Consider the following 21,794-nt stretch of genomic DNA (forward strand, 5'->3'; position numbering starts at 1 on the left):
CCATCAGTTATAAATGATGGCAAGCATAACACTACTGAGCACAAAAGGGTGGGTGTCCATCAAGAGGGGGCTTTTGGGGAATCGAGAAATAAAGGCTGCGAAAAGCTGTAGATATAACTAGATAAATTACTTTTTAGTTATTAGTGTGCTATTTTTAGTACCTCTAACCCATGAACATTCCAAATGCTGCTTTAGACTATACTTTATCTCAGAAAAGAAAAATATTTAAGCCTTGTGACTAGATTGGATTGGAACCTGAAGCTACATCTAAGAATTATGGCATTTATTTTCACCTATTTTTCTTGTTCTTATTAACTAACATTTATTGAGTACACGCTATGGGCCATATAATAGGCTAAGAATTTCACATTCATGTCTTAAAACTACTCTATGAGGAAAATATTTTTGCTATAAAGAATCTAAATAAGATCAAAATAACTTAGAGACTGGAAAATATAACCTGTGTTAAAAGTTACAGGAACCTGAGTTTACAGCCTGGAGAAGAGACACATGAATCGACTTTCAATGTTTTGGTTCAAAGCCTTTTTATCTTTCAGTCAGAAACTTAAAAGACTTTGTGAAACACTTAGAAATCACCTCAACTTTGATACTGTATCATTTATGAAAACATAGGAAGAGATAATAAATGAAAAGTACTACCTTCCACCATAGTTCATTTTTAGTTGATACAAATCTGTACTAAGATGCCAAAGAACAAGTAATATGGTCACCTACACACACCTTTTATCCCAGGGTAAATAACAGCACAACCTTTCGATCTTGAGAGTTCTGGTTTAGACAATAAAGTATGTGGTCTCCCTAACTACCACATGGGTAGCATTCAAATTACAGTAAACAACTTGCGGAAGTGGCTTAAATATTAAAATATATCAAACAAAACAACCTGCTAAATAGCTATGCTCAACTTCCTAAAATTCACTACCCCAAAAGGAATTACTATGGTTAAAACACTGGTCATGTTATAAAAGTGTGCTTTGTTTTTACACAAGCAGGGTTCTAACAAGCTGTATGTAAAAAATGAGTATTTTCAATGCACTTAATGAGTATGTGGTTTGTTTAAATGAATTCTCTTTATAAAAGGAGCTCATAATAGTCTTTTGTAAAACGGAAAATTGTCCTGTAAATCTATCTTTAAGGCAAATTAAGGTTTTCATACGGAATTTAATGTAATATGCCCTTGTGTTTCAGTTTAGATTCCTCCAGAAGCAGACTCTATTCAAGTGCAGGCACAGTTTATTTGGGAAATAATTTTAGGAACCACCAGTAGGAAATTGTTCCTGTGGGTAGCCAAAGCTTAATGCCACTGGAGACTCTAAGGGTCTGTGTAGAAATACATCTTAGAGTTATCCCATTTGAGGACAAGGTAGTTATAAACCTACTCCTGTCTTTTCATTGGTTGAGAGCTCAGGAGAGGGGACAAGGCAAGTCAGTTCCCCAGCAATTCCAGGCTACAAATTCCTGTACTACCTGTGCAGGCTCCTAAGGGCCAGAAAAGCCCTCAGAAAAAGAGATACAAGTGCCAGCAGTTGAAAATTGTGCCAGCACACACTGAAATGGTAAGGACCTGGCCTAAGAGCCAGCCAAAGGAATAAGCGTAGGATCTGATAGCATCTGCTATGCCCTGCATAGACAAATGGCCAAACCTCCAAGAGGTGAGCATTTTCACAAATATTCTTAAATGATACCTCTTTTACGAACTTCGAACTTTTTTCTTTTTAAGAAAATGAACAATGAGGTTCAATTTCAGGAAACAGCCATTGAGAGGAGGTATAGGGGTTGAATCAGTTGTTTAAAGCATGCATGTGTTCTATACTAAAATTTCTACTTTTCTTTCTCATATAAAATGTACTTTTTAAAATTACAGTCTGCACAGAGCCTACATTTGCCTATTAATAGACTGAATATCTGCCTATCCTTGTATGTTTATATACCTCTTAGGTAAAAAGCACAGCTAATGGGAAGAATTAAAATCCTATTTGTAATTTATTACCTTAACTATGATTCTACACCTTGATTAGAATTATCACATGAATATATTCAATAATAGCTAAAGTGCCCTGAGTTCAAACCAATTATATAGGGATAATACAAGTGCAAATATAAACATCCTAACAGTTCTTCCCTGCTCAAGGCTCATTAAACAGCAAGGGTGCTGTAGATGAAACTTGGTCTCCAACTCTAGAATTCTTCATTTGCTTTGTATAAGTCTCATAATAGCAAACGTACATAGGGAAGCTTAACAAGTGGCACCAATGATAGCAGTGTCTGTTTCTATTTATAGACAGTAAGAATTACAATGCAAGGTTCTGACTGTCTAAAATATTTTAAAAATTTTGTTTCTACTTAAAAATGGAGACATGTCCATAACTACCCTTGACTAGTTCACTCACAAAACCCCAGCAACAAAATTTCCTTTACTTGATAAAAATTCCTTGATGTATTTGTTACTAATGTATAACAAATTTCAACAATAAAAGAGGAAAAAAATTTGACTATCACTACCATATAAAGAAGCTAAAGGCATTCCTATATAAAACCAAGTCTGCTTTTGAGGGAAATGAAGCTGCTACTTTAAAGTGGCATCTTATATTTAAAGACAGAAACAGATTAAAGTATATTAATACTTTAAAACAAATCATCAAAAGCCAGTGTAGTAATAACTCACATAAGTGATAACTTAGGAATTCATGACAAGTATTTTTTTAACACTCTAAAATTGAATACCTATTAGTATCTAATTAATGTCATTTGATCCTTATTGCAACCCCAGGAGCTAGATAAGGCAAATATTATTACCACCTGTCTCTGGCTTAGATAAGTGACCAACTTAAGGTCACATAACTAGCAAGTAGCTAGCAGCTCATCCTGATGAAACTAGTTAACCTAACAATCAATTGCTAATGTTTTAATTACTCTGGGGGACAGGCTTAAATGAAGAATCTGTGCTCAAGTTAGGTTCCAAAGTCAATACATAAAGTGAAAATTACATACATTCACAATTACCCTAAAAAGTTCCTTAAATCATCTATCAAGTACATATATATGTTATCTTTCATTTAAGTCCAACTCAAGACTGTGTTTTCCTTGTCTAGTATTAGGAGAAATCACTATTAAGTGAACACTGTTTCATGAACATATGAAAATAAGATAGTGACTGGCTTGCATTTAGGGGCCATATCACATGAAAACACATTAGTTTAAATAATAGACTAACTGAATGAAGTGAGACATGCTCTAAGAGACCTGAGAAACTGAACCAAAATGAAAGAAAAAATTTCTCCAATTTCACCCTTACTCCTAGGCATACACAGAGTATTTTGATGGAACAAGTCTGGCCACACTCACATAAACTAAGTACAGGTATGGTGTAACTTCACTGTACTTGAACCCTGTACTTTCATCCCAAAGGAATATTAATTTTGAGCTCTATAATCTACACAACCAGGCTAGATCTTAAATTTTGAAAAGAAACAAATAAAGTGAAGCAGGATCACAGACTCTCCCTCCTCTAACTGACCAAAAAAAAAAAGCCAAAATTCTAAAGTAGCTGGTTCATAAATTAGAGTTTCAGAATCAATGGTCTAAAATACATTCTCTCCCTAGCAACCCAAATTTTTATCAAAAATTTGAGGTTTACATAAAAGTTGAATGGATAGCATACTACCCATAAACACCGATATAACTACCTTGTAGATTCAACAACTGACATTCTTTTTTTTTTGACCAAAAAAATTGCAGACATGACACTTCATCTCAAAATAATTCAGTATGCATCTCCTAAGAATAAGGACATTCTTCCACATTACCATTATCACAACTATTCCTAATATCATCTAATACCCAATCTAAAGTATATTCTGACCCTTTTTAACTTTAGGTTTCTCTAAGCTTTACCTGTGACTCAATTTAGAGCACTCTGGCTTTTTACCAAAGGTCAACATAAGAAATAGCCATATAAAGAGACTAGCCAGACAAATGAATTAAGATGACAGAGTGAAGTTTAAACAGAATTTCTCTCCCTCAACCCCTAATGCAATGAACAATGTTTTCCTGTTTTTTTAATGCCCCAAATTCACCACCAACCAAGGAAGGAAAGAGGAAACTACACTATTAACTTCAAGGGGATAAACACATATGTACACACACACATACACACAAGATTCTGTACTACACACTGTGTGGTATGTACTCTGGCCTTTAACTCAATCCCCAGAAGTAGTACTGAGCAAGGAAGGTAAATTGCCAAAATCCTTTAGGCAACACGGCCTGCAAAGAAAGCAGCCTGAGGAAAAGCCCTTGTGAGTAGAAGCCCAACAGGACTCTGTCAAAGGGAGAACCAGCTGCCAAGGCTTGCTTTCTCTCAAAGGAACTGGGCTCAGATGGATGAGGGAATCAAAGGCCAAGGGAGTTAGATATCCACTTGGCTGGGCATGCCTAGTATAGGATGGGTAATAGGATCTCAGAAGAGAAAGCAGAAGTCCCCTAAATGAGGGTTATACTCAGCCTCACCAAGCTCATTCACTCCTCTACTCTAGACTACAGACAAGAATGTGAAAAGAGAACCCAATACTCAAACCATAGCTTGGCAGGTAGAAGGACTGGTCATAAATAAGGTGGGAAGGGTGGGAGGATTCAGTCACACTATATTAGAAAGAAGTTGAGCAGAGCTGTTCATGTTAAGATAAAGAGAAACACTAGCTACTATGGAAATATAAATAGTCCCCCAAAAAGCATGTAACAGACAAATGAACTTAGCCTGGGAGAAAGTAGAAGACAAAGGTCAGAGACAGATTTTCCACAAGTTTCTGTCCAGTCATAGAAAATAGTATGAAGAATGAACTCGATAAAACAAGAAAAGCTCAGGACCAAAATGGTGGAGTAGAAGGACTTTAAGCTTACCTCCTCTCACAAGTATACCAAAATCACTGCTAACTAAAGGACAACTACTGATGAAAAAGACTGGAACCCACCAGAAAAGATTTTCTACAGCCAAAGACATAACACAACAAGACGGGTAAGATAGGTGGACTTGTGATGTAATAAAATCCTATACCCCCTGGGTGGGCAACCTACAAACTGGAGAATATTTATATTACAGAGGTTCTCCCAAAGCAGTGAGAATTCTGGGCCCCATGTCAGGTCTTCAGCCTGGGGGTCTGGCACTGGGAAGAGGAGCCCCCAGAGCATTTCGCTTTGAAGGCCAGCGGGGCTTGACTGCAGGAGCTCCACAGGACTAGCAAAAATAGAGACTTCACTCTCAAAACACAAACACATGGAGGCTAAACAACATGCTGTAAAACAACCAATGGATCACTGACGAAATCAAAAAATACCTAAAGACAAATGAAAACAAAAACACGACAATCCGAAAACCTATGGAATGAGGCAAAAGCAATTCTATGAGGGAAATTTACAGCAACACATGCTTACCTCAGGTAACAAGAAAAATCTCAAATAAACAACCTAACCTTTATACCTAAAGCAACTAGAGAAAAACAAAACCCAAAGTTAGTAGCAAAAGGGAAAAAAATCTTAAAGATGAGAGCAGAAATAAATGAAATAGGGGCTAAAATACAACAGAAAAGATCAATGAAACTAAAACACTGGTTCTTTGAAAAGATAAACAGAATTGATAAACCGTTAGCCAGACTCATCAAGAATAAAAGGAAGAGGCCAAGCCTGAGAGGGTGTGGAGGTGGCGGTGCTCCTCCTCTGAGGGGCTCCAGCCCGGCGGTGGAGGCGCCCGCGGCCCCATAGCGATTTGAGGATGAGGCCACGAGGCGATGGCGCTGCGCGGCCCCCTCCAGCGTCCGCACCCAGAGTAAGGCAGAAGAGAATGAAAGAAGTAGATAATCTTGAAGGTAGAAAAGAAGAATGGGTTTGTGAAACAGGATCTGACCACCAACATCTTAGTGATAATCGACAAAAAAAAAAATTGTATTTTGTTGACAGCCTTTCTGAGGAAGCTCAGAACGTTGGTGCCAAATGTTTGACCCCCACTGAACAAAAGAAACAGGTAGATGTAAGCATAAAATTATGGAAAAATGGATTCATAGTCAATGATGATTTCAGAAGTTATTCTGATGGTGCAAGTCAGCAGTTTCTGAACTCCATCAAAAAAAAGGGGAATTACCTTTAGAATTACAGGGAGTCTTTGATAAAGAGGAGGTGGATATTGAAGTTGAAGATAAGAAAAATGAAGTATGTATGTCAACGAAGCCTGTGTTCCAGCCCTTCTCAGGACAGAGTCACAGACTGGGAAGTGCCACACCAAAAATTGTTTCTAAAGCAAAGAGTAATGAAGTAGAGAATAAAAATAAGTTGTCTACTGTTCCACTAAACAATCTGGAACCCATCAGTAATATACAGATTCGGTTAGCCAATGGGAAAAGGATTGTCCAGAAATTTAACATTTCTCATAGGATAAGCCACATCAAAGACTTCACTGAAAAATACCAAGGATCTCAAAGAAGTCCTCCCTTTTCCCTGACAACAGCTCTTCCTTTTCTCAAATTGCTAGATGAAACACTCACACTGGAAGAAGCAGATTTGCAGAATGCTGTAATCATTCAGAGACTCAAAAAAATTGCTGAACCTTTTAAAGAACTTTCATGACATTGGTTTTTGATACACTAAGTGGAAAGTTTCCAGAGAAATGATTGTAAGTGGACATGCAAACCAAAATGGGGGAAAGTCAGATTTGCTGGGCACTATTCAGCTCCCTCCTGATAAGAAGATTTTTAAATAAGTGCAAGTTAGGAACTTAAACTCTGACTGGAAACTGTATTCTGTGAACTTTTTCCAGAAAGCTACCCAGAAAAATACACATATTTTCAAATACCAATTATTCAACATAAGATATATTAAATAACTATATCATTTAAAATCTTAATAGGGTATACATTAGCAAATAGGTTCACAGCATCTTTCATTCAAACATTATTCCCAAGCAGCAGTGATTTATTTAAATGTTAGCTGTCTCAGATTTTTTTAAATAGCAATACATTAAAAAAAATTGTACATGGCAAGTCAAAAACATCAGTATAATTTTTTTATATCTGATATACAATCAAAACGCTGGAAGGAACTGCTTTCACCACAGCTATGCGTAAACCTTCAAAGTATTCCCAATTTGCATTCTGTAATGTTAAGATACACTCAAATATTAATTTGGCAACAGTATCTGGGATGTATTTTCATTAAGAATAAATTTGTGTAGCTTAGTATAATGTCAGTATCAATCTGCCTACCCACATTTCAGCATTTTTGAAACATAAAAACTTTTAAAAATTATTTTTTCTCTAGAAAACCCAGTTCATCCCCTATTTTATTTTCTTTCAGAAATTAGGGATTTGTTCTTAGCTGACATTTGGAGTGGGCCGGTTGTTTGCCATCACTCACTGAGAACCTAATGCTTGTGTTGTCATATTACTAATGAATATTTTTTAATGCATCCTGTAAAGTATGGTTTTCTATTCCATATATCAGTCAGCGTGTTTATATATTAAAGGATTATTTGTCATATTTTGTCACCCAGGAAAACATGCTTTGTATCTTAGATTTTTAACTAAAACTGGTTAGACTTCAGTATTTCACTGTCAGATTAAATCCCCTTGCCTGAAAATAAGTTTAAGGAGCTTTTTTTTACAAATGATCCATTGAATCATAGTTAAAATGAAATATACATTGAGTGTGCCAAGGAACTAAGTGGTCATGCCTATTAGCAGTAATGTTCGTGGATGCTGGACATCTGCTGGAAGGAGCAGTTCTCAGTCTTTTTTGTCTCAAGACCTTCTGCTTATGTGGGTTTATACATATATTAATATTTAAAATGAAAGTTATAAAATATTTATTCATTAAAAATAATAAACATGTGTAAAAAACAAACAAAAAGAATAAAAGGAAGAGAGCCCAAATAAGTAAAATCAGAAAGGAAAAGGGAGAAGTTATAACCAACATCACAGAAATACATAGGCTCATAACAGACTACTATGAGCAACTATACACCAATAAAATGGACAAGCTAGAAGAAATGGACAAATTCTTAGAAAAGTATAATCTCCCAAGACTCAGCCAGGAAGAAACAGAAAATATGAACAGACCAATTACCAGTACTGAAACTGAGTCAGTAATTTACTTTTTAAATTTATTATTAGCTTTTTTCTTTAAATGGAGGTGCTGGGGATTGAACTCGGGACCTTGTGCATGCTAAGTACGCACTCTACCATTTGAGCTACACCCTCCCTCGATTCAGTAATTTTAAAACTCCCAACAAACAAAAGTCCAGGACCAGATGGCTTCACAGGTGAATTCTACCAAACATTTCGGGAACAGTTAATGCCTAGCCTTGAGGAACTATTCCAAAAAATTGCAGAGGAAGGAACACTTCCAAACTCATTCTATGAGGCCACCATCACCCTGATACCAAAATATCAAAAGAAAAGAAAATTACAGCCCAATATCACTGATGAACATGAATGTAAAAATCCTCAATAAAATACTAGCAAATCGACTTCAACAACACATTAAAAGGATCAAGTGGGATTTATTCCAGGGAAACAAGGATTTTTTAAGATCCACAAATCAACCAATGTGATACATCACATTAACAAACTGAAAAATAAACATTATATTACCATCTCAATAGATGAAGAAAAAGCTTTTGATAAAATTCAACATCCATTTACAATAAAAACTCTTCAGAAAGTGGGCATAGAGGGAACATATCTCAACATAATAAAGGCCATTTATGACAAACCCACAGCTAACATCATAATGAAAGCATTCCCTCTAAGATCAGGAACAAGACAAGGACGTCTACTCTTGCTACTTTTATTCAACATAGTTTTGGAAGTCTTAGCCACAGAAGTCAGAGAAGAAAAATAAATAAAAGGAACCCAAGCTGGAAAGAAGAAGTAATCTGTCACTGTTTGTAGATGACATACCACACATAGAAAATTCGAAAGACGCTACCAGAAACCTACTAGAACGCATCAATGAATTTGGTAAAACTGCTCGATACAAAATTTTACTAGACAGTCCTATACTACATACCTCAAGTCTAAGAAATACATACACAGACACACAGAGAGATAAATCATTACAAGTAACTGTAGGCTGGAAGACTATTCTGTTAAGTGATACCTGGCATAAGTATATAAGCTGTTTTTTTAAATATGCATAATTTATATAATAAGCAACCAAAAACTTATAAATGAGAGATCTGTTAAAGATTTGTTAATTTTAAATACATTATTTGGAACTAAGGTCACATTCCCCCTTCAGAAGCAATCTTATAAATCTGGTTAAATTCCTAGCTTGGAACAAAAGCCTAAGCCTAGAAACACGTCACAAATGATTTATTACAGTGAAATATTTTTGGGGTAAAAAAAAAAAAAGAACCAAAATTCTATGTGAGATCATTGGAAAGATTCACTTTTCCTACCACAACCTTAGCAATGAGAGAAGACAGATTTCTTCCCAAACTGTGACCAAAATAAACATTTTTCGCTTCCCTTCTGCCCTTTACCTCTGTAAAAATAGAGACTGGAGTTAGGGGCAAGCACCAAATACAACTGTGATAGAACGGAGATATAGGAGGGCTGCAATGGAGATGGCGGAGTGGAAGGATGACAGCTCTAGCACATGTGTATCTTGATAACAATATTGTATATGTTTATACATATATCTATGTATGGGACTTCACAAGTTAGATGTTTGGTCTCCTGCTTCCAAGTTTATGATACTTGTAGCCAAAAAAAAAAAGAATTTCAAACAAGATATCTGAACATTAAGATTTTCAATGAAAAAAGAATATAGCAATAGTGGGTAGAAGTAAAATGAGAAAGAGGCTATTTACATTGTCTCACAGTATCTCCCCCCAGGATACATATTAACAATAAAAGGAAAAAGAATAACTGTACTCTGGAGAAACCTGGGAGCCATCACGTTAACCAAGTGATCAGTGTTAACATCACTAGTAATGGGACAAACTGACTTCACATTCTTCCCAGTATGATGCTCTGGGAAAGACAGAACCCTTTGTTCTTTGAATAGGCACTAGTTAACATGACTCATCCTTTTCAGACTATAAGGATCAAGGTAATGAAATACTGTTCTACTTCCTTTTTATATGAATATATGCTATATAATAAATGTTATATATAGTAATAAACTACTTAGCAGATTTCTTTAGAGTACCTTTACACAATATGAATTTGTGAACATTAAAAAAAATCTACCAGCTAAGTATTAAAAGCCAAATCAAATATTTCAGGTGACAAGGGATTAATATACAACCGCTGTTAAATTTTCTACGCAGTCACTGTTGTCAAAAATTAAAATTAGATGCAATCACCAAACACTGGAGACAACTGCATTTGTGCTTATAACAATTTCTAGATTCTTCTGGTTGTTTTACAATTGAAAAGAAATTATGTATTCTTTTCAGCTTTAAGACCTTAGTTAGGCAAAGATCTCTTAGAATACAAAGAGCAAACTATGAAAGAAAATTGCTGTTAAATTGGAATTAATCAAAATTTTAAATTTTTGGTTTTCAAGACAGTAAACAAAATGACAAGGCAAATCAGACTGAGAATAAAAGACAAAGAACTGAATTTAAAATGGGCAAGAGATTTAAATAGACATTTCAATAAAGATGATTACAAATGGCAATTAAGGGCATGAAAAGATGCTCAACATCACAGATCATCAGGGAAATGTAAATTAAAAGCACAAGAGACTAAAATTCAAAAGACTGACAACACCAAGTGTTGGTGAGGATGTGGAACACTTGAAAGTCATATACATTGCTCCCAGGAATGAAAAATGGAATACACAGGTTGGAAAAGTTTGACAAAAAGTTAAACATACACTTACCCATATGGCCCAGCAATCCCATTCCTGGGGAAACAAAAACATATGCCCCCCCCCGAAAAAGACTTGTACAAGAATATCCACAGCAGCTTTATTTATAATAGCCCCCAACTAGAAACAACCCAAATGCCCATCAGCTGGCAAATGGATAACTGTGTTACATCTACAAAATGAAATAAAGGAACTACTAACACGTGCAACAACTGAGATGAAATCTCAAAAGCATTAAGTGGAAGAAACCAGACAGAAAAGAGTACATTCTATACAATTCCATTTACATGAAATTCTAGAAAAAGCAAAACCATAGTGACAGAAAGCCTACCAGTGGTTGCCAGGAACTAGCAATGAAGGGAAGGAACTGATGGCAAAGGGACAAGAGGGAACTTGCCGGGATGATGAAAATATTCTATAACCTGAGCTTGATGGTGGACACACAGCTGTGTACATTTGTCAAAACTCACCAAACTGTACAATTAAAATGGGTGAAGTTTACTGTATGTAAATTTTAACTCAAATCTGATTTTAAAAGCAAAAAAATAACATAAACAGTTACCCCTGGGGTAATGACTAGGACATACAAGGAAAACTCCGGGGTGCCAGTACTTTTCTATTTCTTGATCTGAGTGGTGGACACATGGGTGTTTAGTTTGGAAAAAGTCACTGAGCTGTACAATTATGGTTTGTGTACTTCTGTATTATGTTTTATTTCAATAAAGAGTTTACATAAATAAATAAATAAATAAATAAATAAATAGATGGATGGATGGATGGATGGATCCTCAATAGGAGGATGGGTTGAAGGGACTTCACACAAATAACAGCAATGATTCAAATCTGCAGCCAAGAAAATAACTGAGCAGAAGAACAGCAAGGGGAAAGAATGTTGAATTAATTACTAATTATAAGAGGATTCAAAAAGCAATCACTTGTCCAAAGCACTTTTCCCTATTTGGGGGATGTGACTAATCTGGCTGAATTTAAATTTTATATATAAATAGTTAGGACATAATTGACTTTCCTCAAACCTTATTCAACATAACATTTTAAGTTCACTTTCTTTTTATTTCTAGAGATACACATAAACACAAATATACTCAGAACATTTTCATTCCAAAATTTAGTTTTCTGCTTGGAAGAAAAAAATCTTACTAACCTCCTTCATAAATGACTTGCCTATGCGCACCACTTTCGCGAATAAAATGGGATCATGAGAAAGGTGAGGACCAAGGTAACAGAACATATTGAAGACATCTCTCCTCAAATCTTCAAAGCTTTCTGCTTGTTTTGGTGCTCTCTTATTTTGTAAAGCATTAACAGGTGAGCCTTTAGCACCTTTAGGAACGCCAACTCTACAAAAAGAAGAAAACTTTATATGTATACTATACAATACCCCACTTTAAGTTAACACAGTCATATTAATCAGTAAGTAAAACTTTTCTTTCTCATATTTGCTTTCTATATTCCAACTGTGCCTAACTTCATTATACCAGATAATTTAACTGGTAGAAAAAGACAAAAACAATACTCATTTCAAAAAAATCAGAGCTCAGAGGAGACTCTTTCAAATTAAGCCCGTAAGAAAAGGAAATGTGAGAAATGCAGATTCCAAGTAACATTTAACACACATCATATGAATTTGTTTTTAGTTAAATTTGGTCAGTATCAGGAATTTGGATATGGGAATGGGGAACAAGAGATGGACCTCAGAGACACTGAAAGATGAAACAGAAAAATATGGATATAACAACACTGATTCAAGTCAATAAACATTTCTCAATCTGGGTTCTACTACCTAGACTGAGTATGAGGTAGGTGGTGGTAGGGAAAGTGAGCAGCATAATGAAAGAGGGTGTCACACTAAAAAGGAAAGCATGCCCAGAGTTCTCACCTGCTGAGCAGGTGTCCCGCTGTGGAGTCACAGGGGTCACTCTCTGAGAAGAAGCCTTCATGGTCCACAGCCCAGGTGGCACTGAAGGCAGCAGCCAGCAGCTATGCACGAGTCACAAGGCTGGGGCTTTTGAGGCAGGCTCTGATCTGTGGGGCTGAAGCCAGAGCTGCTGCCAATACTGCTTCTAAGTATCCTGCAAGTAGGCTGAGGGCTAGAGGACTGGTTGACACAGCAACTAGGGATGATGAGAGAGGCTGCACTAGCAATTTCCAGAACAGCAGCCTATATGCCAGAAGAGATGAGGCAAGCAGAGAGGCAAAGTCCTCACTCAGAGCCACTCAACCCAGGACAGAGGAGAATTACACTAAGTAAAAACCTTAGGAATTCTCTGCCCCCCAAGAGAGGAAGAAAAATGAAAAACAGAAGAATGGAGTTTTCACTCTGAATGGAGCAAACCCAACCTAGAAGTCTAACCTACAGTTTTTGAACTACATTGCATCACACATTCTGTAACACCTGGTCTAGATGATAGAGGAGATAAGTCACTGGTTAATACCTGCTAGACTGATGTGCTCTGTGAATAGTTCTTATCTTCTGATAAAACATACTAATCTGATAAAACATACTGAAATATATGCTTGGTTTGAGGAGACAAGATAAATATGCAGATTTTCTCTGGTAGTCCTAACTATTTCTACCTCAATGGTTAGTAAAGCACAGTAACATACCTTCGATAGAGAGGCTCAATAGTTATATGAATAAGCTTGCAAATAGCAAGAGCTATTAGCTTATGTGAAGCTGCATAGTATGGAGGCATCTGATCCATAATGTTCTGTGCATGCTGCCAATCACCAATCTTTAACAAGGCTTCCAACAAACCAAGTTTCTGGTTGTCAGGTGGCTAAAAAAGAACAATTACAGCAAAGATACTCAGAACAGACACCAATAAATCTTTGTATTTTTTCATTTAAAAAATTAAGCTAAAAAACACAACAATGTTATGTCAACAACAGCTGTCATTCACAGGAAATGCAATAGTATTTTCCTGAAAGTACAAGCAGGATTTTTAGCTGCTGGGGAGGAGGGTGAGGAGCACAGGATCTGCTTTTTCATTTAGCAGACACAGCATGACAGTTTATAGACTTGGAATTAAATTAGGTTCTATTTAATGTTTTAGTGTGCCACAGAGAACTAGAATTCCTTCATCTTTGAGAATCCCTTTAGAATTTAAAAGACATTAGTATGCAGAGTACGCATATAGTCAACACATTTGTGGTTTTATTTAGAATATACTTTGAAATTTATGTAAGAAAAAACATAGCAGCCTCTTTCAGGGCAATGCCAATCAGATTAAAACCAAAAGCACCTTTGCAAATTAGTATTCCAAAAACCAGATTTCACTACAATCAAAATTAAGAAATTAATCTTCTATAAACTGATTAACCATTACAAGTTAAATTACATAATTCTAAATCTAGAAGACAATGTTACTAGAATAAATTACATACCTTCTCCACTTTCTCCTCTTCTTTTTCCTTTTCTTTCTCTCGTTCGTCAATTTTATCAGAAGACAATACAACCATTGTAAGTTTTCTAACAATTTGCTTAGCTTCCACAATTTCTCGTTTGTGTTCATCCATAATGCAATTATCAGCTGGTAGAAGCTAAAAATGGTTCATTAAATTTCATAAAACAGCTAATACTATTTGCACATATAAAAAGCAAACACTATGTCCTCTCAATTGATAAAACTGTAAATAAGAAGCCTGGTCTATTCATGATCATAATTTCTCTTCTAAATAAGTTTCTCTCCATTATTTTCCTATAACCTTACAGGGTTAAGTACCTTAATTTTGTACACCTTTTAAAATCAGGGAACAGTTCAAAGTTTCATCTCTTCTGTCTGTTAGAGGTCCTAAATTAATGTAATACTACAAGAATGATGCTTACTATTGAATTTATTAGTTTGCCCAAGAAAATGTATACTTGTTCCATTAAAAAAATCAGATTTCCCCTCTTAAGGCCAAACTCCAAATTAAATATAAGTACTACATACGAATCCAATTTGGAAAAGGTAAACTATTGATTTACATAAAGGGGTAAATTTGATTCCTCTAAATGAAAAATTTCAAGTTAAAAAATTATGCACAGCTTGACATCTCACTTTTCATTTTCTAGATACCTATATGACTTAAGTCACAAACTAGTTTCTAGTTTACTACAAAAGAAAAAGTAATATGGATAATCGGGCCTCCATTAAGAAAAAAGGATCAAGTATCTTAAGTACAGCCATCTTATGTGAGTGGAAGATGGTTAATGTAGACATTTCATAGGATAACCCAGACACGCAGAAAAATACAGCCAACAAACCATTATTTAATAGCTTCTGCTAGGCACCATGGTGAGCTATAAAAGAAGCACTCCTACCCCTAGAAATATATAATCTATTTCAGTAGCTAAGTCTAATGCAAAGTAAACAATCAGTAAATAATAAAAAGAGATACAGTGAAATATTAAACTACATATTACAGACTTTATCCCATTAGTCAAAAAGGGGGAGCAGGAGAAAACTCACTGTGGACTAATGCAAGGAGGTAAGTGAGATTTTCTCATTCTTTATTCTCTCCACTGGCAATCAAACCCATTACTGCTTTACTTACATGTCTACCATAGGCCCTCATCTTTTACCTAGACTACTGCAACTGCCTCTAAAAATCTCCCATTACAATGAGTTAACTGTAAGTTTCTAATCACAGTTCTCTCAATTTCTAGTTTTGTGTATTTTGAGAATGTTATTAGATGCATATAAAGTTACAACAATTATATCTTCCTAGTGAACAAAACTTTACCATTATGAAGTGACTGGCCCTTTTTGCCAAAAAGTATACTTGGTTTAACAATAATAATTCCCCTGGTATATTTTTCTCACGCTTTTACTTCCAACCTTTCTTTGTCCATAGGTTTTAGACGTCTCATGTAAACAATAAACTGATTTTTAACCCCATCTGATAATCCTTGTCATCTTAAAAGGAACACTTAAATCTGCTTGCATTTATTGTTAAACTCAAAAATATCAGTAATAAATCTAACATCATTCTTTGTACTTTCCATTTGTCCTGCGAGCCTACACTTGCCTATAAACTCGTATCTATGTCTTCTCAAATGCTGACCAATTTTGCATGTTCTCAGTTTGTGCATCCCTTCTCTACTCGAAATCTTGAATGAATGGCTCCCTACTCCCAACAAGAAAGAAATCCAAACTCTTTACTATGGCACTTAACAGTCCTTCACAGTTTAGCCCAAACCTTCTCCATCTTCATTTCCCCTACATACCACTCTAGGCTCTAACCACTCTGAGCTTCCTGATATTCCTCTAAGGTGATAATGAAGCCTTTTCAAACCTCCTGCCTTTACATTCAGTTAATTCTACCTACAAAGCTCCCCACCTTTTAAGCCTGGCCAACATCTACTAATCTATCAAGCTCCGAGTTCAACATGAGTAGTGTGAAAAAGCCTTCCAAAGTCCCCCCAACACAGAGATGGTCACTATCTATTCTGAGCCCTCAGAGCATTTTGTGAATACCTGGAATTAAAATGTTTTCTCCCTTTCTAGACTATGACTGCTTCCAAGATACTGATCAAGTTTTATTAAACTCTGTAACCACCATATGTAATGACAGGCAAGGAAATTAGTGATTCCAAAGGCAGTGAAGATGATGTCAGCTTTGGACATTAAGGTTTATGTTCTCAGATATCCTAATGCACAACCTAAGAAAACAGGAATTTTTATACTACAAACGTACAAGCTACACTGTTGCTAAACTAAAGGTCATCAATCACAATCACATACACACTCCCTTATTTCAAACTGACAAGCTACACTGTTGCTAAACTAAAGGTCATCAATCACAATCACATACACACTCCCTTATATCCTTGATCCAGCAATAAAAGCACAATACTAGTTATTTATTATCCAGTAAAAACAGAAGGGAAAAAGTACACAAAAACTTCCCATTCATCCTGAATGCCTAAAATTAATATTTGGGGGAGAAGGAAGAACTATCTAGGTAATCCCATATTTTCCATAATTTGTGTATAAAAAGAAGTCTAAAATCACACTGATTAGAACTTGGCCTCTCTCTCCTTGGTCATAATTAACAACTTTAACTCCAAAGCAAACCTTGAACTCTGTAAACAGTGACAAGATACTGGATTTCCAAAGTTTGTCAAAGAACTAAATTCATTCACTTTATAAAGTAAACACAAAGCAATAATGCATTAGGGCTTCAAAAATTAAGACTTGAGAGTCTAGAACCAACCCTGGAGTGCTATATGGCTGCCTACTCCTCTTCCCCACCCCTGGGATGGATAATATTCTTAGCAGCCCACTTAACTTACATGTACATATAGATCATCTAAATCAATAAGATTAAACTGTAGAAGTACTGCTGCAACTCTGTATAAAGATGAAGGAGTCTCTCCATTTGGTTCCTTGAAAAACAAAAGAAAAATTTCTATTTAGTGCATAAAGTACAACTAAAATCATATCCTTTATCTATCAATAATTAAGAACAATCAGATCAAATAACTCTAGGTCAACAATAAATTTTGCTGCTCTTCCTGATCATAAACAATATCTGAATTTAGGGCAAAGATAATTATGTGAACGTCCCTTTCACATTGGAACACCTGATGAACACAAGGAAAGCAGTTTCAAAAATGGACACATTTTACAATACATGCTAATATTTGACTAAAATCTGAAACTTGAATAAGATTTTATACTGCATAATATTTACTTTGGATTTCTGTTTATATGTGTGTTTTCTTGCTCTTTCAAGTACTTCTCAGTGGAGATGCTGGTAGACAAGACTGACAAATTTGGAAGTACAGAACCATCTGTATCTGCTTTACACTTTTCTCCCTATTCTTTTACTTCCTGGGTTTTGTGCTAAGTATATCTGCTTGTCAGCTGATTTCCCCTTCAAAACAAGTGTCTATACTTATTACACACAGATAAATCAACATTTCAAAACAAGGAACAGCCAATTCCAGGCTAGCCCTATGGACTCTACACAGAAACAGAAGGATCTATGAATGCTATGAAGAAGGCTTCCCTAATTTTTAAACTGCTTAGGGTTAGATGAATAGAAGAGTAAAGTGAGGACAACTGGCAATTACTAAATGGCAAATGCAAATAAAAAGCAAACAGTGACAATACATTAAGTTCTGCTTCTACAAAATACTGAAAATGAGATCTTTTAAAAAAGTAAGGCTTTCCCCACATTTTGATAGGTGTTATGCACATAACATATGAAGCTAACCAAACTAATAGATATCATACAAAAAAGTATCGTTTCACTGTAATTTTCAACTTAACAATAGTTAAGTCTTCAACTTTAACAAGTTTAAATGTTTTTAAATGGTCATTTAGTAGCAAAATATTTTCCCAGAAAAATAAATGGTAGCCAAGGTTTCAAAGTAAACCCACAAAAGCTCACTACCTGACTTGCACCCACCAGGAATACTCTCATTATTCCCATTATCTCTGTTTAAATGGGTCACCATAAGAAGCCTCCAACTCTCAGGGCAAAAGTCAACTCCCGTACTCTGATCCTCATACTATTCTGCACAATCCCTATTCTGTCCTATCCCACCTAACAGCATTCCTGAAAACCTTCCATGGAATCCTCTGGAATTCATCATCCATCCTCAGCAAAACCCCCTATTTCCTGAACCTCTCACTAAATGTTCCCTTCACCTTTATGCTTCAACAGAGCCTAGCACTCCCTAGGAACACCACTTTCACTATAAACCAGTCAACTGGTGACTATTTCCCCCAGACCCCTTACGCTACTAGGCCTGGAGGTGGGATATGAATCATCTTTGCTTTCTGTGTTTGTTTTCAGACTATTCTCCCTCCACGCTCCCTAAAGCCCACCCACCTTTGAATTTCTTATCCCTCACTGTTGTTGTGATCTAGTTTCATTCCACTGTGGTCAAAGAAGATATTCTGTATGATTTCAATGTTATAAATTTATTGAGACTTGTCTTGTGGTCTAATAAAGATCTATCCTGGAGAATGCTCCACGTGCACTTGAGAAGAATATGTTATCTATTGTTGGGTAGAATGTTCTACATATGTCTATTAAGTCTAATTGGTTTACAGTGTTGTTCAAGTCCTCTATTTCCTTACTGATCTTTTGTCCAGTCGTTTTATCCATTAATGAGAGTGGAGTATGGAAATATCTAACAATTATTGTAAAACGGTCTATTTCTCCCTTCAGTTTTGTTAATGTTTGCTTTATATATTTTGAGGCTCTGTTTGGTGCACATTTATGTTTATAACTGTTGTATGTTCTTGGTAGTTGACCCTTTTATCAATATATAATGTCTTTCGTTATCTATTATTACAAGTTTTAAAGTCTATTTTGTCTGATATTAGAAAAGCCACCTCAGCTCTCTCCTGGATACTATTTGCATGGGGTATCTATTTCCGTACTTTCACTTTCAACGTATTTGTATCTTTGGATCTAAAGTAAGTCTCATAGATAACATACAGTTGGAGCATGCTTTTTTATACATTCTACCGAACTCTGCCTTTTAATTACAAAGTTCAACCATTTATATTTAAATAATTACTGACAAGGAATGACTTCTGCCATTTTACTATTTGTTTTCTATATGTCTCATTTTTTGTTTCTCACTTCCTCCATTACTGCCTTCTTTTGTGTCTGATTTTTTTTTGGAGTGTGTCATTTTGATTCCCTTCTTTCCTTCTCCATTTATTTTTTAGGTATTTTCTTAGCGGCTACTTTGAGTATTACAAGTAACATTTTGAACTTTTAATAACCTAGCTTGAATTAATACCAACTTAGTTTCAATATTATACAAAAACTTTGCATCTATACATCTCTATCCCTCCCCCTTTTACATTGTTACACATTGTGCACCAATTAGATTTATAATTACTATTTTATTCCTTTGTCTTTTAAATCATACCAGAAAAAAGGAGGAGCTACAAACCAAAAAATACAGTAATATTGGCTTTTATATTTACCTATGTAGTTACCATTACCTTTATTTCTTCATATGGCTTCAAGTTACTGTCTAGTGTCCTATCATTTCAGCCCAAAGGACTCCCTTTAGCATTTCTTGTAGGGCAGGTCTACTAGTGCCAAACTCCTCCAGCTTTTGTTTATCTTGGAATGTCATAACCTCTCATTTTTCAGAGATAGTTTTGCTGGATACAGAATTCTTTCAGTATTTTTATACGTGCCATCCCACTGCCTTCTGAAAGGAAATCAGCTGTCAGTCTCGAGTCTTACTGAGGATCTCTTGTATACAATGGGTCACGCCTGTTTTGTTGCTTTCAAGATTCTCTTTCAACAATTTGACTATATAATGTGTCTCAGTGTAGATTTCTCTTGAGTTTATCCTTTCTGGTGTTCATGGAGCTTCTTAAGCTGTGTAGACTCGTATCTTTCACCAAATTTGGGAAGTTTTCGACCTTTTTTTTTTTCAAATATGCTTTCTGTCCTCTCTCTCCTCTGCCTGAGACTCCATAATGCACATATTGGTACATCTGATGGTGTCTTATAGGTCTCTTAGGCTTTGTTCATTTTTCTTCATTCTTTTCTGTTTCTGCTCCTCAGACTGAATAACCTCAATTCATTTATCAAGTTGTTTTATTGTTTCTTCAGTCTTCTCAAATCTGCTGTTGTACCCATCTAGTAAATTTTTCATTTCTGTTATCATACTTTTTGGCTCCAGAATTTGTTCCGTTCCTTTTTTAATAATTTCTTTTTTTTTAACTGATATTCTCTGCCTGGCAAGACAGTGCTTTCCTAGTTCCCTTTAATTCTTTTCTCATGGTTTCCTATAGATCATAAGCATATTTAGGACTGTTAATTTAAATTATTTATCTAGTAAGTCCATCTCTTGGGCTTCCCCAGGGATAGTTTCTATTAATTTTCTTTTTTTTTTTTTTTAATGAATGAGCCTTACTTTGTTTCTTTACATACCTCATATTCCTTGATGAAAATTGAGTATTTTCAGTATCATGTGGCAACTATGAAAATCAGATTCTGCCCCCTCTCTGGGGCCTGTTGATGCTGCTTATTGTGGGTTTACTGTTTGCTTGTTTAGTGACTTCTCTAAACTCATTTTGTAAAGTCTGTATTATTGTGTGCTGCCACTGAAATCTGTGTTCTATTAGCTTAGTAATCAGCTAGTGTTTTGAATTTCTTAAAGGCTTGAAGAGAAAAGGAAAAAAAAAACACTCTTCCAATCTTTGCACATTGGTTCTATGTTAGAGGACTTTTCAACACTTAGCCAGGCCATTTACAACTCTTCCTCAGTCTTCACTTCCTGCTCATGCAGAACTTGAAGGCCAGCCAGAGGAAAAAGCTTAGGGTCTTCTCATTCCTTTTCTGTGCATGCATCCAGTCCTGGCATGTGTTAGGCATTTTTTTTTCCCTGATTTTCTGGTACGTGCAGGTTTTTTAAAGCCTTTATTTCCCTGTATATCTCCTTATCCAACTTCTTTCTTCCCAGGTGTTCAGTCTCTATATTGCTTGTCCAATTATTGTCTCTTACTCCAGGCTGCTAAAGCCAGTAGTTATGCCTTCAAATGCTTTTGGCAAAAGCTACCCCAGCCATACAGATGCTCCCAGTCAGACAAAACAGAGACAGGCCCTTGCACCAGTCCTTCAGTGAGCAGCCATACAGGCCAAATTCTTTGAGGACAATTCTTTATATCCTCTGGCATTAGAAAACTGTATGAGGAATACAGGCTTCTATCTTCACAGCCACCATCAATCTGGGTTTGAGGGACAGTAGGCAGGCAATTTAAAATGTCACAGTGCTCTCTTAACCCAAAGCAGAAGCATCTTTCTTCACCAAGTCTTTCCTTGGTTGTTTAAAAGTTTTTGTTTTGTTTTGTCTTGTTTTTTACTAAACACCAGAGTTCTGTAAAAGTTGACTGACAGTTTTTTGCCAGTTTATT

General features: G+C 35.7%; 1 protein-coding gene and 1 pseudogene across 11 annotated transcripts in view; one reads left to right on the plus strand and one right to left on the minus strand.

Annotated features, from left to right (window-relative positions):
• THOC2 (THO complex subunit 2) overlaps positions 1 to 21,794 on the minus strand; it is a 100,061-nt gene that overhangs the window by 41,007 nt on the left and 37,260 nt on the right. For all 11 annotated transcript variants that reach the window (XR_012504777.1, XR_012504776.1, XM_074359529.1 and 8 more), the window contains 4 exons: positions 17,186 to 17,278; positions 14,293 to 14,448; positions 13,513 to 13,685; positions 12,050 to 12,245 (listed from right to left, as the gene is read on the minus strand). Coding sequence is in view for 9 of the 11 variants with exons in the window: in XM_074359529.1 (XP_074215630.1) it covers positions 12,050 to 12,245; positions 13,513 to 13,685; positions 14,293 to 14,448; positions 17,186 to 17,278 (618 nt within the window). In the remaining 2 variants the exon portion in view is untranslated. The remainder of the gene's footprint in view (positions 1 to 12,049; positions 12,246 to 13,512; positions 13,686 to 14,292; positions 14,449 to 17,185; positions 17,279 to 21,794) is intronic.
• On the plus strand, positions 5,487 to 7,069 carry LOC105075943 (UBX domain-containing protein 2A pseudogene; annotated as a pseudogene).

This window comes from Camelus bactrianus, chromosome X (assembly GCF_048773025.1).
Source record: "Camelus bactrianus isolate YW-2024 breed Bactrian camel chromosome X, ASM4877302v1, whole genome shotgun sequence".
NCBI lineage: Eukaryota > Metazoa > Chordata > Mammalia > Artiodactyla > Camelidae > Camelus > Camelus bactrianus.